The sequence below is a fragment of the Pocillopora damicornis genome, chromosome 11 (assembly GCF_964200805.1).
Source record: "Pocillopora damicornis chromosome 11, jaPocDami1.2, whole genome shotgun sequence".
NCBI lineage: Eukaryota > Metazoa > Cnidaria > Anthozoa > Scleractinia > Pocilloporidae > Pocillopora > Pocillopora damicornis.
Window position 1 is genome coordinate 22072327 of NC_142680.1, and position 16337 is coordinate 22088663.

At 36.9% G+C, this 16337-nt stretch overlaps 1 protein-coding gene and 2 pseudogenes across 2 annotated transcripts; all 3 read left to right on the top strand.

The window, feature by feature from the left end:
• Positions 1-201: 201 nt before the first annotated feature.
• Positions 202-1104, top strand: LOC149038270 (melanocyte-stimulating hormone receptor-like; annotated as a pseudogene).
• Positions 1105-3670: 2566 nt separating this feature from the next.
• LOC149038271 (melanocyte-stimulating hormone receptor-like) lies at positions 3671-4741 on the top strand (annotated as a pseudogene). Its single transcript, XR_016181063.1, has one exon. The product of XR_016181063.1 is annotated as a melanocyte-stimulating hormone receptor-like (transcript).
• Positions 4742-8132: 3391 nt separating this feature from the next.
• Positions 8133-9663, top strand: LOC149038272 (adrenocorticotropic hormone receptor-like). The gene has a single exon (XM_089187217.1). The coding sequence runs from the start codon at positions 8505-8507 to the stop codon at positions 9426-9428; it is 924 nt and encodes a 307-aa protein (XP_089043343.1). The 5' UTR covers positions 8133-8504; the 3' UTR covers positions 9429-9663.
• The last annotated feature ends 6674 nt before the right edge of the window (positions 9664-16337 follow it).

The window sequence follows — 16337 nt, forward strand, 5'->3', positions numbered from 1 at the left end:
GGTTCCGGAAAAAAGCAATCAACTCTTTGGTACAACAGACAATTTGTTTACGCACTTTGAACAAGCAAACGCTAATGAGGAAGTCTCTATGTGTTTATTGAAGGAAGTTTCAGTCATCGTTGCACTGCTTGTGGTGTTTAAACGAAATATTTCTCGTGGCCAGTTGCCTCAGTACAAGAAAAAGGAAACGATTACAGAACAATGTCGACAACAAAGTTCACTAGGAATGGAACACAGACGAAAACCTTTGTAGAACTGTTATGCACCCCATCTTTTGGAGGTGGATTACATGAAATATTTACTTTTTTCTTAGCAGTGCACATTCTCCTCTCCATCACAGCATTCGTTACGAATTCTCTCATCGCTGTTGCCCTTCACAAGGAATCTTCCCTCCCCGACCCTCCAATCTCTTGTATTGTTCTCTGGCAACAACTGACCTGTTGGTTGGTCTTATTGCCCTACCTCTCTATGCTACTTATTGGATGTCCTTAGTTCAGGAACACTGGAGCCTTTGTCGATACGCATGCCTTTGATGACGATGAGGGCGATAAGCGTGGACAGACATCTCGCCCTGTTGTTGGGGCTGAGGTACAAACAAATCGTAACTTTGAAGCGCACATATATCATTGTAGCTACCATCTGGATTTTGGCTCTTGTCTCTTCTTTATGCGCTTTACTTGATGACTGTAGAACTTTTTTCCACCGTCTCATAACTATACCACTTTGCTTGGTTATTTCACTTGCATCATACACAAATATTTTTCGCACTCTCAGATATCATCAGGTTCAGGCAGAAGATCCCGTTCAACAACAGCCGAGCCAACTAAATTTACTGAACATAGCTCAATACAGAAAAGCAGTGTAGAGTGCACTGTGGGTGAAGTTAGCATGTTTGTTTGTTTTGCACCATTCTTTATCGTGGTAACCGCGATTGCACATAGTAAAACACATTCATCGCATTTGGTCATCCTAAGGGGAATAACCGTTGTCTTGGTTTACTTTAACTCTACGTTAAACCCGTTTCTTTACTGCTGGAAGATAAGGGAAGTAAGACAAGCAATGAAGCAGACAATCAGACAAGCACTTTGCTGCCCTTGGGGTTAGACCATCTCGAGTTTTACCCGATCGTACTGGTACTTTCAGTCAAAACTGACTGATAAGGAAGCTCGTCAATCAGATATGTATATGTTTGCTCGAGGTCTTACATTTGAATTTTTCGCACCTTAATAGCTAAAGCCGGGGAAGACAATGGAAACGGTAACCATAAACTTTTAAAAATGTTTTTAATGCTACCACAAATTATCATGAATAGATCAATTCATAATTTAAGGAAAGATTTGCGCGCGCATGATCATACTCTCAGGTTTGTTATTATAGGAAAGCGTAAGGAACAAAATGGAAGAAAGAACAATTATTACAAAGTTCTCTTTCATGTTCATCTTTTTGCTGAAATTATATGCTGAAGGGGAAAAGGGAATATTGAATGAAAGAAATTATCGACTTTTAAAAATATTCGATAGAAAGGGTCGCTTTATATTTAGTTTGTTCCTGGTGTATTGTTTAGCTGTCTCCACGTGATTTTGATTCTATGTTTAACATTTCCGAGCGATTAACTGTCCCAAACTTTCCCTTATATTTCTTTCAAGTCGTTTCATGAAGTTTTATTGAATTCAGAATTAACCAAAATACAGCGAGAATGTTTCCAATTGATTATCGGGCATAGAAATAGCAGCGCATACATACTGATTGAAGGGGTAAATCTCTAAAGAAATCGTGGTACTGCGTCGGTGGGAGAGTATAGCAGGTAATTTAGTGTTAACAACTGAGTTGAAAACGTAAATTAGCCACCGTAAAAGGTAAAAAAGCTGACGTTTCGAGCGTTAGCCCTTCGTCAGAGCGTTTTCAACTCAATTGTTAACACTAAAGTACATACATACTGCTTATTTCACTACTTAAAAAAATGGCAGTTGAGTTCCTTTGTTGTATTAAAAACAGCAATTTAGCTTAGTCTTCATGTTCGCCAAGGGATTTGACCTTAGTGCTAATTAATTTGTACTCGAAGTAAATTTTACTGATTGAGGTAAACAGCTAATAGCGGCCAATTTAAACACAGCGGTCAAACACTGCGCAAGCACGCGTTTTGAAAAGAATACGAAGGATTTTCAAACGCGTTTAATGCGTAAAGTGAAGAAGGAAAGGTTAAATTCCTAACTATTTCAAATTGAATGCGTAAAACAATGGAAAGAGGGATTTCCGAGAGAGCTTAAATCTTGGTCTTATTTTATATATATCCCAACTTATTTTTAACGCAGACGCTTTATTACGGCGATAAAGGCAAAATACAGAACTTTTCTTTTACCCTCGCCAGCACGGCCAAGCTTACGACTCCATCACGCCTCCAAGGAAAGTGTACAAGAAAGTACGATAGTGTAAACTATCACAGCATGGGTTAAACCAACTTCAACTTTCAAGGAACTGCGAAAAACTACAAATCATTTAGATTCTCAATGTTTACAATAGCAAATTATCCATCTTAAAGCGCATGCGTAATCATTTGACCGCTGTGTTGTCCATTTATTACTGTTTACTAGTCAAGCTGCAGTCGCTATTCGGAATAATTAAAGAAGAGATAAATGGGAAGGAGAATTGCCGAGAAAAGAACTTTACACAAGAATCAAATAAGTTGTTGCATTTATTTAACAATGAAGGCACTCGTGTGGTTTGCTTCTCAGCTATTTCATCATCGATGAATAAAATAACGGATTAAAAGTTAAAACAAATGACGTACAGTCGAAAGAAAAGTAAATATGTTACGAAATGAATAATTAAGTATTTGATTAAATTTCGTACTCAAAACGAGGCCGAGGGTGTCATGGCTTGATGATGTCTCCTCAGCTTCCTGCGAGCTTCATATCTTAATTAACCCTTTAACTCCCATGAGTGACCAAGACAGAATTTCTCCTTACAAAATCAATACAAAATTAACCAGATAAGAGGTGAGAATCAAGATAAATCTCCATTTGGGGATAATTATTTGATCCAATAATATATTCTCTGGACTAACATTATGAGAATTGTATGACTGATACTAAGGAGAATTACAAATTTGGTCTGGGAGTTAAAGGGTTAACACACACTGTTTACTGGTTACGATGCAGTCGCTATTCGGTTGGCGCGACACAGAGAGGCTGTGTACAGTGCACTGCGGGTTCACTTAGCGTTAGTTGCTTGTTGCGCACCAATCACTAGTAACACATATTAATCGCTTTTTGTCGTTATATAGAGAGTATCAGTTGTCTTATTTTACTTTAACTTGAAGTTATATCCGTCTTTTATTGCTGGAAAATTGGGGAAGTAAGGCAAGCAGTAAAACAGACAATAAGAGCAGCACTTTGCTGTCCGTAGCTGATAATGATTCAAGCTTAACTTAACGTAAAAGATATGGACCGTTGATAAGAATCTCATTACAATGGAATTTGATTCTGGTAAAGAGCGACTCTTTGCCGCGCTGTAAATCACTGAAATAACAGATGTTTCTCTATTTGCTTTTAATTGCTATTTCAGAGCAGAGGTACCCAAAGGTTCTCGGGAAAATTGATTCTTTTTACTCAACAGAAATTTGTTATGCGACTGTCAGCTAGGACGCAAGAGAAACGCCGAAGACAGAATTATGTCGACAACAAATTTCAGTAGCGATAGAAGTCACACGAAATCATTTTATGAACTGCTATGCTCTCCCTCTTTGGTGGGTGGGCTTCAACAACAACTACCAATTTGCTTCGTAGCGGTTGACATTCTCCTCTCCATATATGCATCTCAGCATTTGTTGGGAATTCTCTCATCCTTGTTGCCCTTTACAAAGATTCTTCCCTGCATCCGCCGTCCAAACTCCTGTAGCGTTGTCTGGCAACCACTGATCTGTAGGTTGGTCTTGTTGCCCAGCCTCACATGGCTCTACGTTGGATGTCCGTGTTTCAAGAACACTGGAGCCTTTGTCAATACGCAAGGGACGCAGCCGACATCACGGGCTATGCATTTATTTTAGTGTCTTTGATGACGATGACAGCCGTAAGCGTGGACAGACTTCTCGCCCTGTTGCTGGGACTGAGATACAAACAGATTGTAACTTTGAAACGCACGTATATAATTGTAACTACCTTTTGGGTTTTTAACCTTGTCGCCTCTTTATGTGGATTTTTTGATCACCGTATAATCGTTTTGTACAGCAGCCTAGTTATATCAGTTTGCCTGGTAATATCTCTCGCATCGTACACAAAGATTTTTCACACTCTCAAATATCACCAAGCACAAGTACTAGATCAACAACAGCCGAGCCAAACAAATGCACTGAACATGGCGCGATTCCGAAAGGCAGTGTACAGTGCACTGTGGGTGCAGTTAGCATTAGTTGCTTGTTATGCACCAATATGGACAGTTGATATTGTGATCGCTCATACTAAAAAATATTCATTACTCTCAGTCGTCATCTGGAAAGTAGCAGTTATTTTACTTTGCTTTAACTCGACGTTAAACCCGTTTCTTTATTGCTGGAAGATTAGTGAAGTGAGACAAGCAGTGAAGCAGACAATTAGAGAAGCACTTTGCTGAGTTAGGAGTCCTCGAGTTGTTCCTCAGACTTTCAAAGCAGACTCATTAAGTCACCATTATTGTTAGAGCGCAGTCGTTAAATAAGTTATTGGATAACACCAAATAAGTGGCTCAATAAAATAGTTGCGCAGGCTGTTGTCGATAGTCTTTATATCTCTGAAAATAATTTAACGACAGACTAGGTAACCCCAGCTATGTGTTTTAAAAAATAAAGTTTCTTGCTGCTATGCTAAAATACAAGATGTCATGGTCGAAGAAAAGATATGCAAACAATTTTCTTTCATGTTTTCTCCTCTTGGTAATATGAAGGCATCAGATAAAACTTAGAGAAGTAGTCTAAGAAATGTGTTTGAAGCCGATGTTGTGTATTACGAGAAAATTATTTCGACTCATTTTTTCTATAATTAAAAGAAAGCGCTTGACGTTGATGTTGACGCCATATTGCCAAAAGAGACAGTCCAATTTTAGTCTTGAATTTGTTTGTTTTGTGATCAGAAAATTATCTGTAAAGCTTATGTGAAAAAGTTTCTGTTACTTGTTCATTTAACTGAAGGTTACGAAAGTGTATAAGATAAAATTGACCATCTCTGTTCGTTACGGAATTTTTTTTACAGATCGATCGATGTGCTGAAGTTATAATGAAAACGGCGAAAACAAGTTTCGCATCATTGTGTAGAGGTCACCATATGTTCAGTTTGTTGCTGGTGTATCTTTAGGTTTTCTCTGAGTTTTACGGATTTTATTTCCTCCATTTCAGAGCGATTAACTGCTGTCCAAAAGTTCCTCAAACGTTTTTTTTTTTAAATTCGTTTTCAAAGCTTTTGTATGAGCTCAGAATTTGCTTCAATGCCATACCATCTAATTATCGCCCTAAAAACATGTATATGTACCCATTGAAGAAGTTATAAATTAGATTTTTTTAAGACTTAGGAGTCCCATATCATATTGTAAAACAAAAAATATAGTTCACGTCTTTGTGTTTGTCAAGGGAATTCCCTTTCGGTGCTAATTTGAAATTAAACTGAAACTCTATTTACTGAAATCAACAGCTGGTTGCGATGAACATGTTCTTATTAAATTTACAAGGTACTAAATTATCAGAGAGGATCAGAAAGAAAATTCCCTGGGAAAGAACTCTTGTTAAAGGAGGGATTGACGCATCTTTTAACGATTAAATCTTTCCTCTGGCTTTTTTGTCAGCTAATCCTCCATTGGTAAATGAAATGACTAATTTGAAGCCGGAATAAAATGTTTAATCTATAGAGAGTAATTATTTTGCAAAAACGAAATTTTTTTCAACTTAAAACGAGGCGGCGTATCTGTAGTGGTTAACTAATTTTTCCTAATCTTTGACAGGGTATTTTTAACAATTGCTTCGTGCGTCGGTGTGCGGTCATTAATATACGATGCACGCAGGAAGTTTGGAGAGCTTGAAAGATACACTGGAGTTGTTCAACAAGCAACCAAGAGTGATCTTAGGTTCACAAATAATAAATGCTGTTAATGTAGGTTTAACTAGGTGTAGGTTTTAATCTCGACTTCCTCTCATGAATTATTCAACAATATTCACTTCATCTTCGGCAAATAATTATTAAATATTTTTATCGAGTGTTGATAGTTTTTAAGTATCCATTCCTTCATTTTCGTTCTCGATCAATAGATAATCATTTTCCCTTAAGCATAGCCATATAACTCTGGTTACTGGAGGAGAATGACTAGTCGCCCAGGGGAATTACGACATGAAGAATTCAGTCACTGCTGTAGACATGAAAGCTTGCTAGAAACCAAACTATTTTTCTTCTCTTTACGCAGACGAGACGTTAGCAAAGAAAAATTTAGACGAACTTTGTTTTATAATTTTTCCAGGACAATCACTTAAACGTGTTTGGCGAAAGGGGGAGAACAAATAAAGAATGTAAAATAAACGGCGAAAAATTGTTTGAACACGTAATTTCTTGCTTTTTTTTTGTTTCGTTTCTTCTTTTGTCGGAGACGAAATGGAGGTAAAAGAGCCACAAAACGTTACTAATTACACAGTTGCATTCAAATGTCCTAAATAAATCATCTGTTGCCATGCATTAATTTTGAATCGTTGTACAAATTCAAATTACTGGACTGATTGTCATAGGTTTGACATCCTTAGCATAAACTTTTATTTTCAGCTTGCTGAGGCCGATAACGATTCAAGACTCAACCTTACACAAATGTTATTGAAATTTGATTGACAGCCTATATTAATAAAACAAGGTTGTATAAACACCAGCCTTCGATGGTTTCAGGTTCCATTATCAGCACTGCGGCACGGCGTTCCTTCGCCCCCGAGTCGTGTTACTCAAAGCCTCAAACTTATTCACGGGTGAAGTAACTCGTATTGAAGCCTTTATAGTGAGTGCCTTCTCGCAGGCTAAATAAAGCGGATTGTTTGTTGCAACATGAAAAAAAATTATCTTAAAGATGTCTTTAAATATTTGTCTCTTATTCTTATTTCATACGTGTGTATATGACAAGTTAGGCACAAAAAAAGGCTTTTCTGACACAGCAGACGATCATCTGACGTAATTTAAACGATTAAATAATAGTGAGGAAGCTTTTAGATGATTGCTATCTAGCAAATAGAGTTTAAGTTATCATCGTTGTACAATTGCTGCCTTAACGAAATATTTTTCTCGCTGCAATCATGACAAGAAACAGGAAACGAAAACAGAATAAAGTCGACCGAGCTTTTTGGAATTCATAATCTACCACCATACAGGGAATATTTCTCCAAGTGATCATCATCCCAAAATAATGACATTATATCTAAATAGGCTGCTTATTATGTCTCTCACAAACTGACAAAATAGAGTTTCCTTATTATATCGTCAAAAAAATATACCCGACGTCTTTGTGTTTGTTAAGGGAATTAACTTTTAACACTAATTTGAATTTAAATTAAACTTATTCTACTGTGGGTATTTACATATATGCAGAACGTCGAAAGAAACATAATCCGGCACGTAAACGAGGCCTAATACAAGTCCGAATCTGTCGTAGCAATTCTCTTATTCTCCATCTCGATAACAGAATTACCCTGTTTACTTTATTATCGGAAACTAATTGTCATGACCAAAGGAGAATTGTTAATTGCTCAAGAGTATCGCTTGAACAACAACCGAATAACTTCCCTTTACATGTAAACTTACTTGATATGGAAATAAATTATTTTCTCGTCATAATTTGAACAAGACATTAGAAACAAACAAATTGCAGATAGGTTCTAGAAGGCCATCTTTCGTTCGTCATTATCCGGGATAATCAATATAAATTTGCTGGCCAAAGAAGAAGGACAACAGTTGAAGTGAAAGAGGAAATTGCAGAAAGTTGTTTGCTGGCGTAATAACTTGATCTTGTTATTATTTTGTTTTTAGTTCTAGTCGGATACGAAACGGACAGAAAAAAAGCCACACAGCGCAATTAGATAAACATTTAATTTCAAATATTTTAAAACAAGTTTGTATGTGTGGCTGTACATTAAATTTAAATAGTTGTCTAGTCTACGTAGTACATTCGGTGAATGTCACGAATTCAATTTTTCTCCTACAACAATTGCCATCGCCAGCTTGAGCTTTTGCAGTTTTAGCTTTCCATCACTGATAATAATTCAAGTCTTAACATAACGCAAAAGATATGGACCGTTGATTAGCATCCATTATAATGGAATTTAATTCTGATAAAGAGCGACTCTTTGCCGCACTGTAAAAACACTGAAATAACAAATGTTTCTATATTTGCCTTTAATTGCTATTTCATAACAGAGGCACCCAAAGGTTCTCGGGAAAATTGATTCTTTTTACTCAACAGAAAATTTGTTATGCGACTGTCAGCTAGGACGCAAGAGAAACGCCGAAGATAGAATTATGTCGACAACAAATTTCCATAGCGATAGAAGTCACTTAAAATCATTTTATGAACTGCTATGCTCTCCCTCTTTGGTGGGTGGGCTTCAACTACCAATTTGCTTCGTAGCGGTTGACATTCTCCTCTCCATTACAGCATTTGCTGGAAATTCTCTCATCCTTGTTGCCCTTTACAAAGAATCTTCCCTGCATCCGCCGTCCAAACTCCTGTATCGTTGTCTGGCAACCACTGATCTGTTGGTTGGTCTTGTTGCCCAGCCTCACATGGCTCTACGTTGGATGTCCGTGTTTCAAGAACACTGGAGCCTTTGTCAATACGCAAGGGACGCAGCCAACATCACGGGCTATGTATTTGCTTTAGTGTCTCTGATGACGATGACAGCCGTAAGCGTGGACAGACTTCTCGCCCTGTTGTTGGGACTGAGATACAAACAGATTGTAACTTTGAAACGCACGTATATTATTGTAACTACCTTTTGGGTTTTTAACCTTGTCGCCTCTTTATGTGGATTTTTTGATCACCGTATAATCGTTTTGTACAGCAGCCTAGTTATATCAGTTTGCCTGGTAATATTACTCGCATCGTACACAAAGATTTTTCACACTCTCAAAAATCACCAAGCACAAGTACTAGATCAACAACAGCTGAGCCAAACAAATGCACTGAATATGGCGCGATTCCGAAAGGCAGTATACAGTGCACTGTGGGTGCAGTTAGCATTAGTTGTTTGTTATGCACCAGTATGTACAGTGTCAATTGTGATCGCTCATACTAAAAAATATTCATTACTCTCAGTCGTCACACGGGAAGTAGCAGTTATTTTACTTTGCTTTAACTCGACGTTAAACCCGTTCCTATACTGCTGGAAGATTTGTGAAGTGAGACAAGCAGTGAAGCAGACAATTAGAGAAGCACTTTGCTGAGTAAGGTCTTTCTTGAGTTGTTCTTCAGACTTTCAAAGCAGACTCATTAAGTCACGATTATTGTTAGAGCGCAGTCGTTAAATAAGTTATTGGATAAAACCAAATAAGTGGCTCAATAAAATAGTTGCGCAGGCTGTTGTCGATAGTCTTTATATCTCTGAAAATAATTTAACGACAGACTAGGTAACCACAGCTATGTGTTTTAAAAAATAAAGTTTCTTTCCGCTATGCTAAATACAAGATGTCATGGTCGAAGAAAAGATATGCAAACAATTTTCTTTCATGTTTTCTCCTCTTGGTAATATGAAGGCATCAGATAAAACTCAGAAGAGTAGTTTAAGAAATGTGTTTGAGGCCGATGTTATGTATTACGAGAAAATTATTTGACTCATTTTTTCTATAATTAAAAGAAAGCGCTTGACCTTGATGTTGACGCCATATTGCCAAAAGAGACAGTCCAATTTTAGTCTTGAATTTGTTTGTTTTGTGATCAGAAAATTATCCGTGAAGCTTATGTGAAGAAGTTTCTGTCACTTGTTCATTTAACTGAAGGTTACGAAAGTGTATGAAATAAAATTGACCATCTCTGTTCGTTACGGAATTTTTTTACAGATCGATCGATGTGCTGAAGTTATAATGAAAACGGCGAAAACAAGTTTCGCATCATTGTGTAGAGGTCACCATATGTTCAGTTTGTTGCTGGTGTATCTTTAGGTTGTCTCTGAGTTTTACGGATTTTATTTCCTCCATTTCCGAGCGATTAACTGTTGTCCAAAGGTTCCTCAAACGTTTTTTTTTTTTAATTCGTTTTCAAAGCTTTTGTATGAGCTCAGAATTTGCTTCAATGCCATACCATCTAATTATCACCCTAAAAACATGTATATGTACCTATTGAAGAAGTGGTAAAATAGATTTTTAAGACTTAGGAGGCCCATATCATATTGTAAAACAAAAAATATAGTTCACGTCTTTGTGTTTGTCAAGGGAATTCTCTTTCAGTGCTAATTTGAAATTAAACTGAAACGTTATTTACTAAAATCAACAGCTGGCTGCGACGAACATGTTCTTGTTAAATTTTCAAGGTACTAAATTATCAGAGAGGATCAGAAAGAAAATTATCTGGGAAAGAACTCTTGTTAAAGGAGGGATTGATGCATCTTTTAACGATTAAATCTTTCCTCTGGCTTTTTTTTCAGCTAATCCTCCGTTGATAAATGAAATGACTGATTTGAAGCCGGAATAAAATGTTTAATCTATAGAGAGTGATTATTTTGAAACAACGAAAATTTTTCCAACTTAAAACGAGGCGGCGTATCTGTGGTGGTTAACTAATTTTCCCTAATCTTTGACAGGGTATTTTAACAATTGCTTCGTGCGTCAGTGTGCGGTCATTAATATACGATGCACACAGGAAGTTTGGAGAGCTGGAAAGATACGCTGGAGTTGCTGAACAAGCAACCAAGAGTGATCTTAGGTTCACAAATAATAAATGCTGTTAACGTAGGTTTAACTAGGTGTAGGTTTTAATCTCGACTTCCTCTCGGGAATTATTCAACAATATTCACTTCATCTTTGGCAAATAATTGTTAAATATTTTTATCGAGTGTTGATAGTTTTTAAGTATCCATTCCTTCATTTTCGTTCTCGATCAATAGATAATCATTTTCCCTTAAGCATAGCCATATAACTCTGGTTACTGGAGGAAAATGACTAGTCGCCCAGGGGAATTACGACATGAAGAATTCAGTCACTGCTGTAGACATGAAAGCTTGCTAGAAACCAAACTATTTTTCTTCTCTTTACGCAGACGAGACGTTAGCAAAGAAAAATTTAGACGAACTTTGTTTTATAATTTTTCCAGGACAATCACTTAAATGTGTTTGGCGAAAGGGGGAGAACAAATAAAGAATGTAAAAGAAACGGCGAAAAATTGTTTGAACACGTAATTTCTTGCTTTTTTTTAGTTTCGTTCTTCTTTTGTCGGAGACGAAATTGAGGTAAAAGAGCCACAAAACGTTACTAATTACACAGTTGCACTCAAATGTCCTAAATAAATCATCTGTAGCCGTGCATTAATTTTGAATCGTTGTACAAATTCAAATTACTGGACTGATTGTCATAGGTTTGACATCCTTAGCTTAAACTTTTATTTTCAGCTTGCTGAGGCTGATAACGATTCAAGGTTCAACCTTACAAAAATGATATTGAAATTTGATTGACAGCCTATATTAATAAAACAAGGTTGTATAAACATCGGCCTTCGATGGTTTCAGGTTTCATTATCAGCACTGCGGCACGGCGTTCCTTCGCCCCCGAGTCGTGTTACTCGAAGCCTCAAACTTATTCACGGGCGAAGTAACTCGTATTGAAGCCTTTATAGTGAGTGCCTTCTCGCAGGCTAAATAAAGCGGATTGTTTGTTGCAACATGAAAAAAATTATCTTAAAGATGTGTTTAAATATTTGTCTCTTATTCTTATTTCATAGGTGATGTATATGACAAGTTAGGCACAAAAAAAGACTTTTTTGACACAGCAGACGATCATCTGACGTATTTTAACGATTAAATAATAGTGAGGAAGCTTTTACATGATTGCTATGTAGCAAATAGGGTTTAAGTGATCGTCGTTGTACAATTGCTGCCTTAACGAAATATTTTTCTCGCTGCAATCATGACAAGAAACGGGAAACGAAAACAGAATAAAGTCGACCGAGCTTTTTGGAATTCATAATCTACCACCATACAGGGAATATTTCTCCAAGGTATCATCATCCCAAAATAATGACATTATATCTAAATAAACCGGCAATTCTCTTATTCTCCATCTCGATAACAGAATTACCCTGTTTACTTTATCATTGGAAACTAATTGTCATGACCAAAGGAGAATTGTTAATTGCTCAAGAGTATCGCCTGAACAACAACCGAATAACTTCCCTTTACATGTAAACTTACTTGATATGGAAATAAATTATTTTCTCGTCATAATTTGAACAAGACATTAGAAACAAACAAATTGCAGATAGGTTCTAGAAGGCCATCTTTCGTTCGTCATTATCCGGGATAATCAATATAAATTTGCTGGCCAAAGAAGAAGGACAACAGTTGAAGTGAAAGAGGAAATTGCAGAAAGTTGTTTGCTGGCGTAATAACTTGATCTTGTTACTATTTTGTTTTTAGTTCTAGTCGGATACGAAACGGACAGAAAAAAAGCCACACAGCGCAATTAGATAAACATTTAATTTCAAATATTTTGAAACAAGTTTGTATGTGTGGCTGTACATTAAATTTAAATAGTTGTGTAGTCTACGTAGTACATTCGGTGAATGTCACGAATTCAATTTTTCTCCTACAACAATTGCCATCGCCAGCTTGAGCTTTTGCAGTTTTAGCTTTCCATTACTGATAATAATTCAAGTCTTAACATAACGCAAAAGATATGGACCGTTGATTAGCATCCATTATAATGGAATTTAATTCTGATAAAGAGCGACTCTTTGCCGCACTGTAAAAACATTGAAATAACAGATGTTTCTATATTTGCCTTTAATTGCTATTTCATAACAGAGAAACCCAAAGGTTCTCGGGAAAAATTATTTTTTTGACCCAACAGAAAATTTTTTATGCGATTGTCAGTTAGGAAGCAAGGGAAACGCCGAAGACAGAATTATGTCCACAAAAAATTTCAGTAGCGGTGGAAGTCACACGAAATCATTTCAAGAACTGCAATGCTCTCCCTCTTTGGTTGGTGGGCTTCAACAACAACTATCGATCTTCTTCGTAGCGGTTGATATTTTCCTCTCCATTACGGCATTTGCTGGGAATTCTCTCATCCTTGTTGCCCTTTCCAAAGAATCTTCCCTACATCCGCCGTCCAAACTCCTGTATCGTTGTCTGGCAACTGTTGGTTGGGCTTGTTCCCCAGCCTCTCAATGCTCTCTATTGGGTGTCCGTGTTTCATGAAAACTGGAGCCTTTGTCGCTACGCATTTGACGCAACCAAAACCACAGGCTATGTATTGCTTTTAGTGACTCTGATGACGATGACGGCCATAAGTGTGGACAGACTTCTCGCCCTGATGTTGGGACTGAGATACAAACAAATTGTAACTTTGAAGCGCACGTAAATTATTTTAACTACCTTCTGGGTTTTTAACCTTGTCGCCTCTTTAAGTGGATTTTTTCATCACCCTATAATCTTTCTGTACAGCTCCTTAGTTACATCATTTTGCCTGGTAATATCACTCGCATCGTACGCAAAGATTTTTTGCATTCTCAGATATCATCAAGCGCAAGTGCGAGATAAACAGCCGGCGAGCCAAACAAATACACTGAACATGGCGCGATTCAGAAAGGCAGTAGACAGTGTGCACTGTGGGTGCAGTTAGCATTAGTTGTTTGTTATGCACCAGTATGTACAGTGAATATTGTGATCGCTCTTACTAAAAAATATTCATTACTCTCACACAGAAAGTAGCAGTTACTTTACTTTACTTTAACTCGACCTTAAACCCGTTCCTATACTGCTGGAAGATTAGTGAAGTGAGACAAGCAGTGAAGCAGACAATTAGAGAAGCACTTTGCTGAGTTAGGAGTCTTCGAGTTGTTCTTCGGACTTTCAAAGCAGACTCATTAAGTCACGATTATTTTAGAGCGCAGTTGTCAAATAAGTTATTGGATAAAAAAAAAATTAGAGGCTCAATAGGATAGTTGCGCAGGCTGTTTTCGATGGTCTTCATATCTCCGAGAACAATTTAACGACAGATTAGGTAACCCTAGCCATGTGTTTTCAAAAATAAGGTTTTTTGCCGCTATGCTAAAATACAAGATGTCATAATCGAAGAAAATGCATGCAAACATTTTGCTTTCATGTTTTCTCCTCTTAGCAATATGAAGGCATCAGATAAAACTTCGAAGAGGAGTTTAAGAGATGTGTTTGAGGCCGGTGTTGTGTGTTACGATAAAACTATTCCAAGTAGTTTCCCGATAATTAAAAGAAAGTGCTTGACGTCGATTTTGACGCCATAGTGCCAAAAGAGACAGTCCAGTTTAAGTCTTGAATTTGTTTGTTTTGTGATCAGAAAATTATCCGTAAACCTTATGTGAAGAAGTTTTTGTTACCTGTATATTCAACTAAAGGTTACGAAACTATATGAAATAAAATTGACCATCACTGTTTGTGACATATTTTTTTTTTTTTTTTACAGATCGATCGATGTTCTGAAATTATATTGCCCACGGCGAAAAACAACTTTCACATCATTTGTATAGAGGTCATCATATGTTCAGTTTGTCGCTGGTATATCTTTAGCTAACTCTAACCCTAAGCCATTTGTATAGAGGTCATCATATGTTCAGTTTGTCGCTGGTATATCTTTAGCTTGTCTCTGAGTTTTACGGATTTTTTTTCCTCTATTTCCGAGTGATTAACTGCTGTCCTTAAGTTCCTCAAACGTTTTTTATTGGGTTGTTTTCAAAGCTTTTGTATGAGCTTAGAATTTGCTTCAATATCATACCATCTTATTATCGCCCTAAAAACCGATATGTTTGTTTCACCCATTAAAGAAGTGATAAAAAAGATCTTTTAAGACTTAGGAGTCCCATATCATATTGTAAAACAAAAAAATATAGTCCATGTCTTTGTGTTTGCCAAGGGAATTCACACTCGGTGCTAATTTGAAATTAACCTGAAATGTTATTTACGGAAATCAACAGCTGCTTGCGACAAAAAAAACATGTTCTTGTTTAATTAATTTTCATACTTCCTTCGCTGTGCTGAATTATTAAAGAGGACCAGAAAGAAAATTCCCTGGGAAGAACTCGTGTTAAAGGAGGGATTGACGCATCTATTAGCGATTGAATCTTTCGTCTGGTTTTTCAGAGAGCTAGTCTTTGTCTGCATTTCACATATATGATTTTCAAGTATTCACAGTCATTTATTCATCACTTCACGGGCTATATAATATCGAACTCACAGCTTGTTAGCTCAGTTGGTAGAGCACTGCATCGATATCGCAAAGGTCATTGGTTCAAATCCCGTGTAGGCCTAAATTCTTTTTAGGCCCTTTTTTCGCTACTGCTCAAGAAGTGTTCATTACTGTGAAGATTGTTTTCATATTCACGTTTCTTGTTTTGTCGGAGACGAAACGGAGATAAAAGAGCCACAAAATGTTATTAATTACCCAGTTAAATTCAAATATCCTAGATTAAGTTTGCATCTGTGGCCTTACATTAATTTTGAATCGCTATATGCATTTAAATTGCTGGACTGTCTGTCATGGATTTGACACCCTTAGCTTAAACCTTCTTTTATGGACATTTGATTGACACCCTATCAATGAAACTAGGTCGCATAAACATCGGCCTTCGATGGTTCCAGGTTCCCATTATTAGCACTGCCTGACTGCGTTCCTTCGCCCACGAGTCGTGTTTCTTAAGGCCTCAAACGTATTGATGGGCGAAGTACCTCATATTGAAACCTTAATAGTGAGTACCTCATGGCAGGCTAAGTAAAGCGGGATTGTTTGTTGCAGCAGAAGAAATAATTTTAGAGATGTCTCTAAATATTTGCCTCTTATTCCTATTTCACACATGATGTACATGACAAGTTAGACACAAAAAGGCTTTTTTGGCACAACAGACAATCTTCTAACGTATTTCAAACGAGTAAAGATTAATGAGGAAGTTTTTAGAAAATTCATATAGGAAATAGGGTTTCAGCGATCGTCGTTGTACAATTGCTGTTTTAACGAAATATGTTTCTCGTTGCAATCATGAAAGAAAGAAGAAATGAATACAGAATAAAGTCGACCAAGCTTTTTGAAATTTATAATCTACCACCATAGAGGGATTATTTCTCCAATTAATCATCATCCAAAATAATTACATTACATCTAAATAGGCTGCTTATT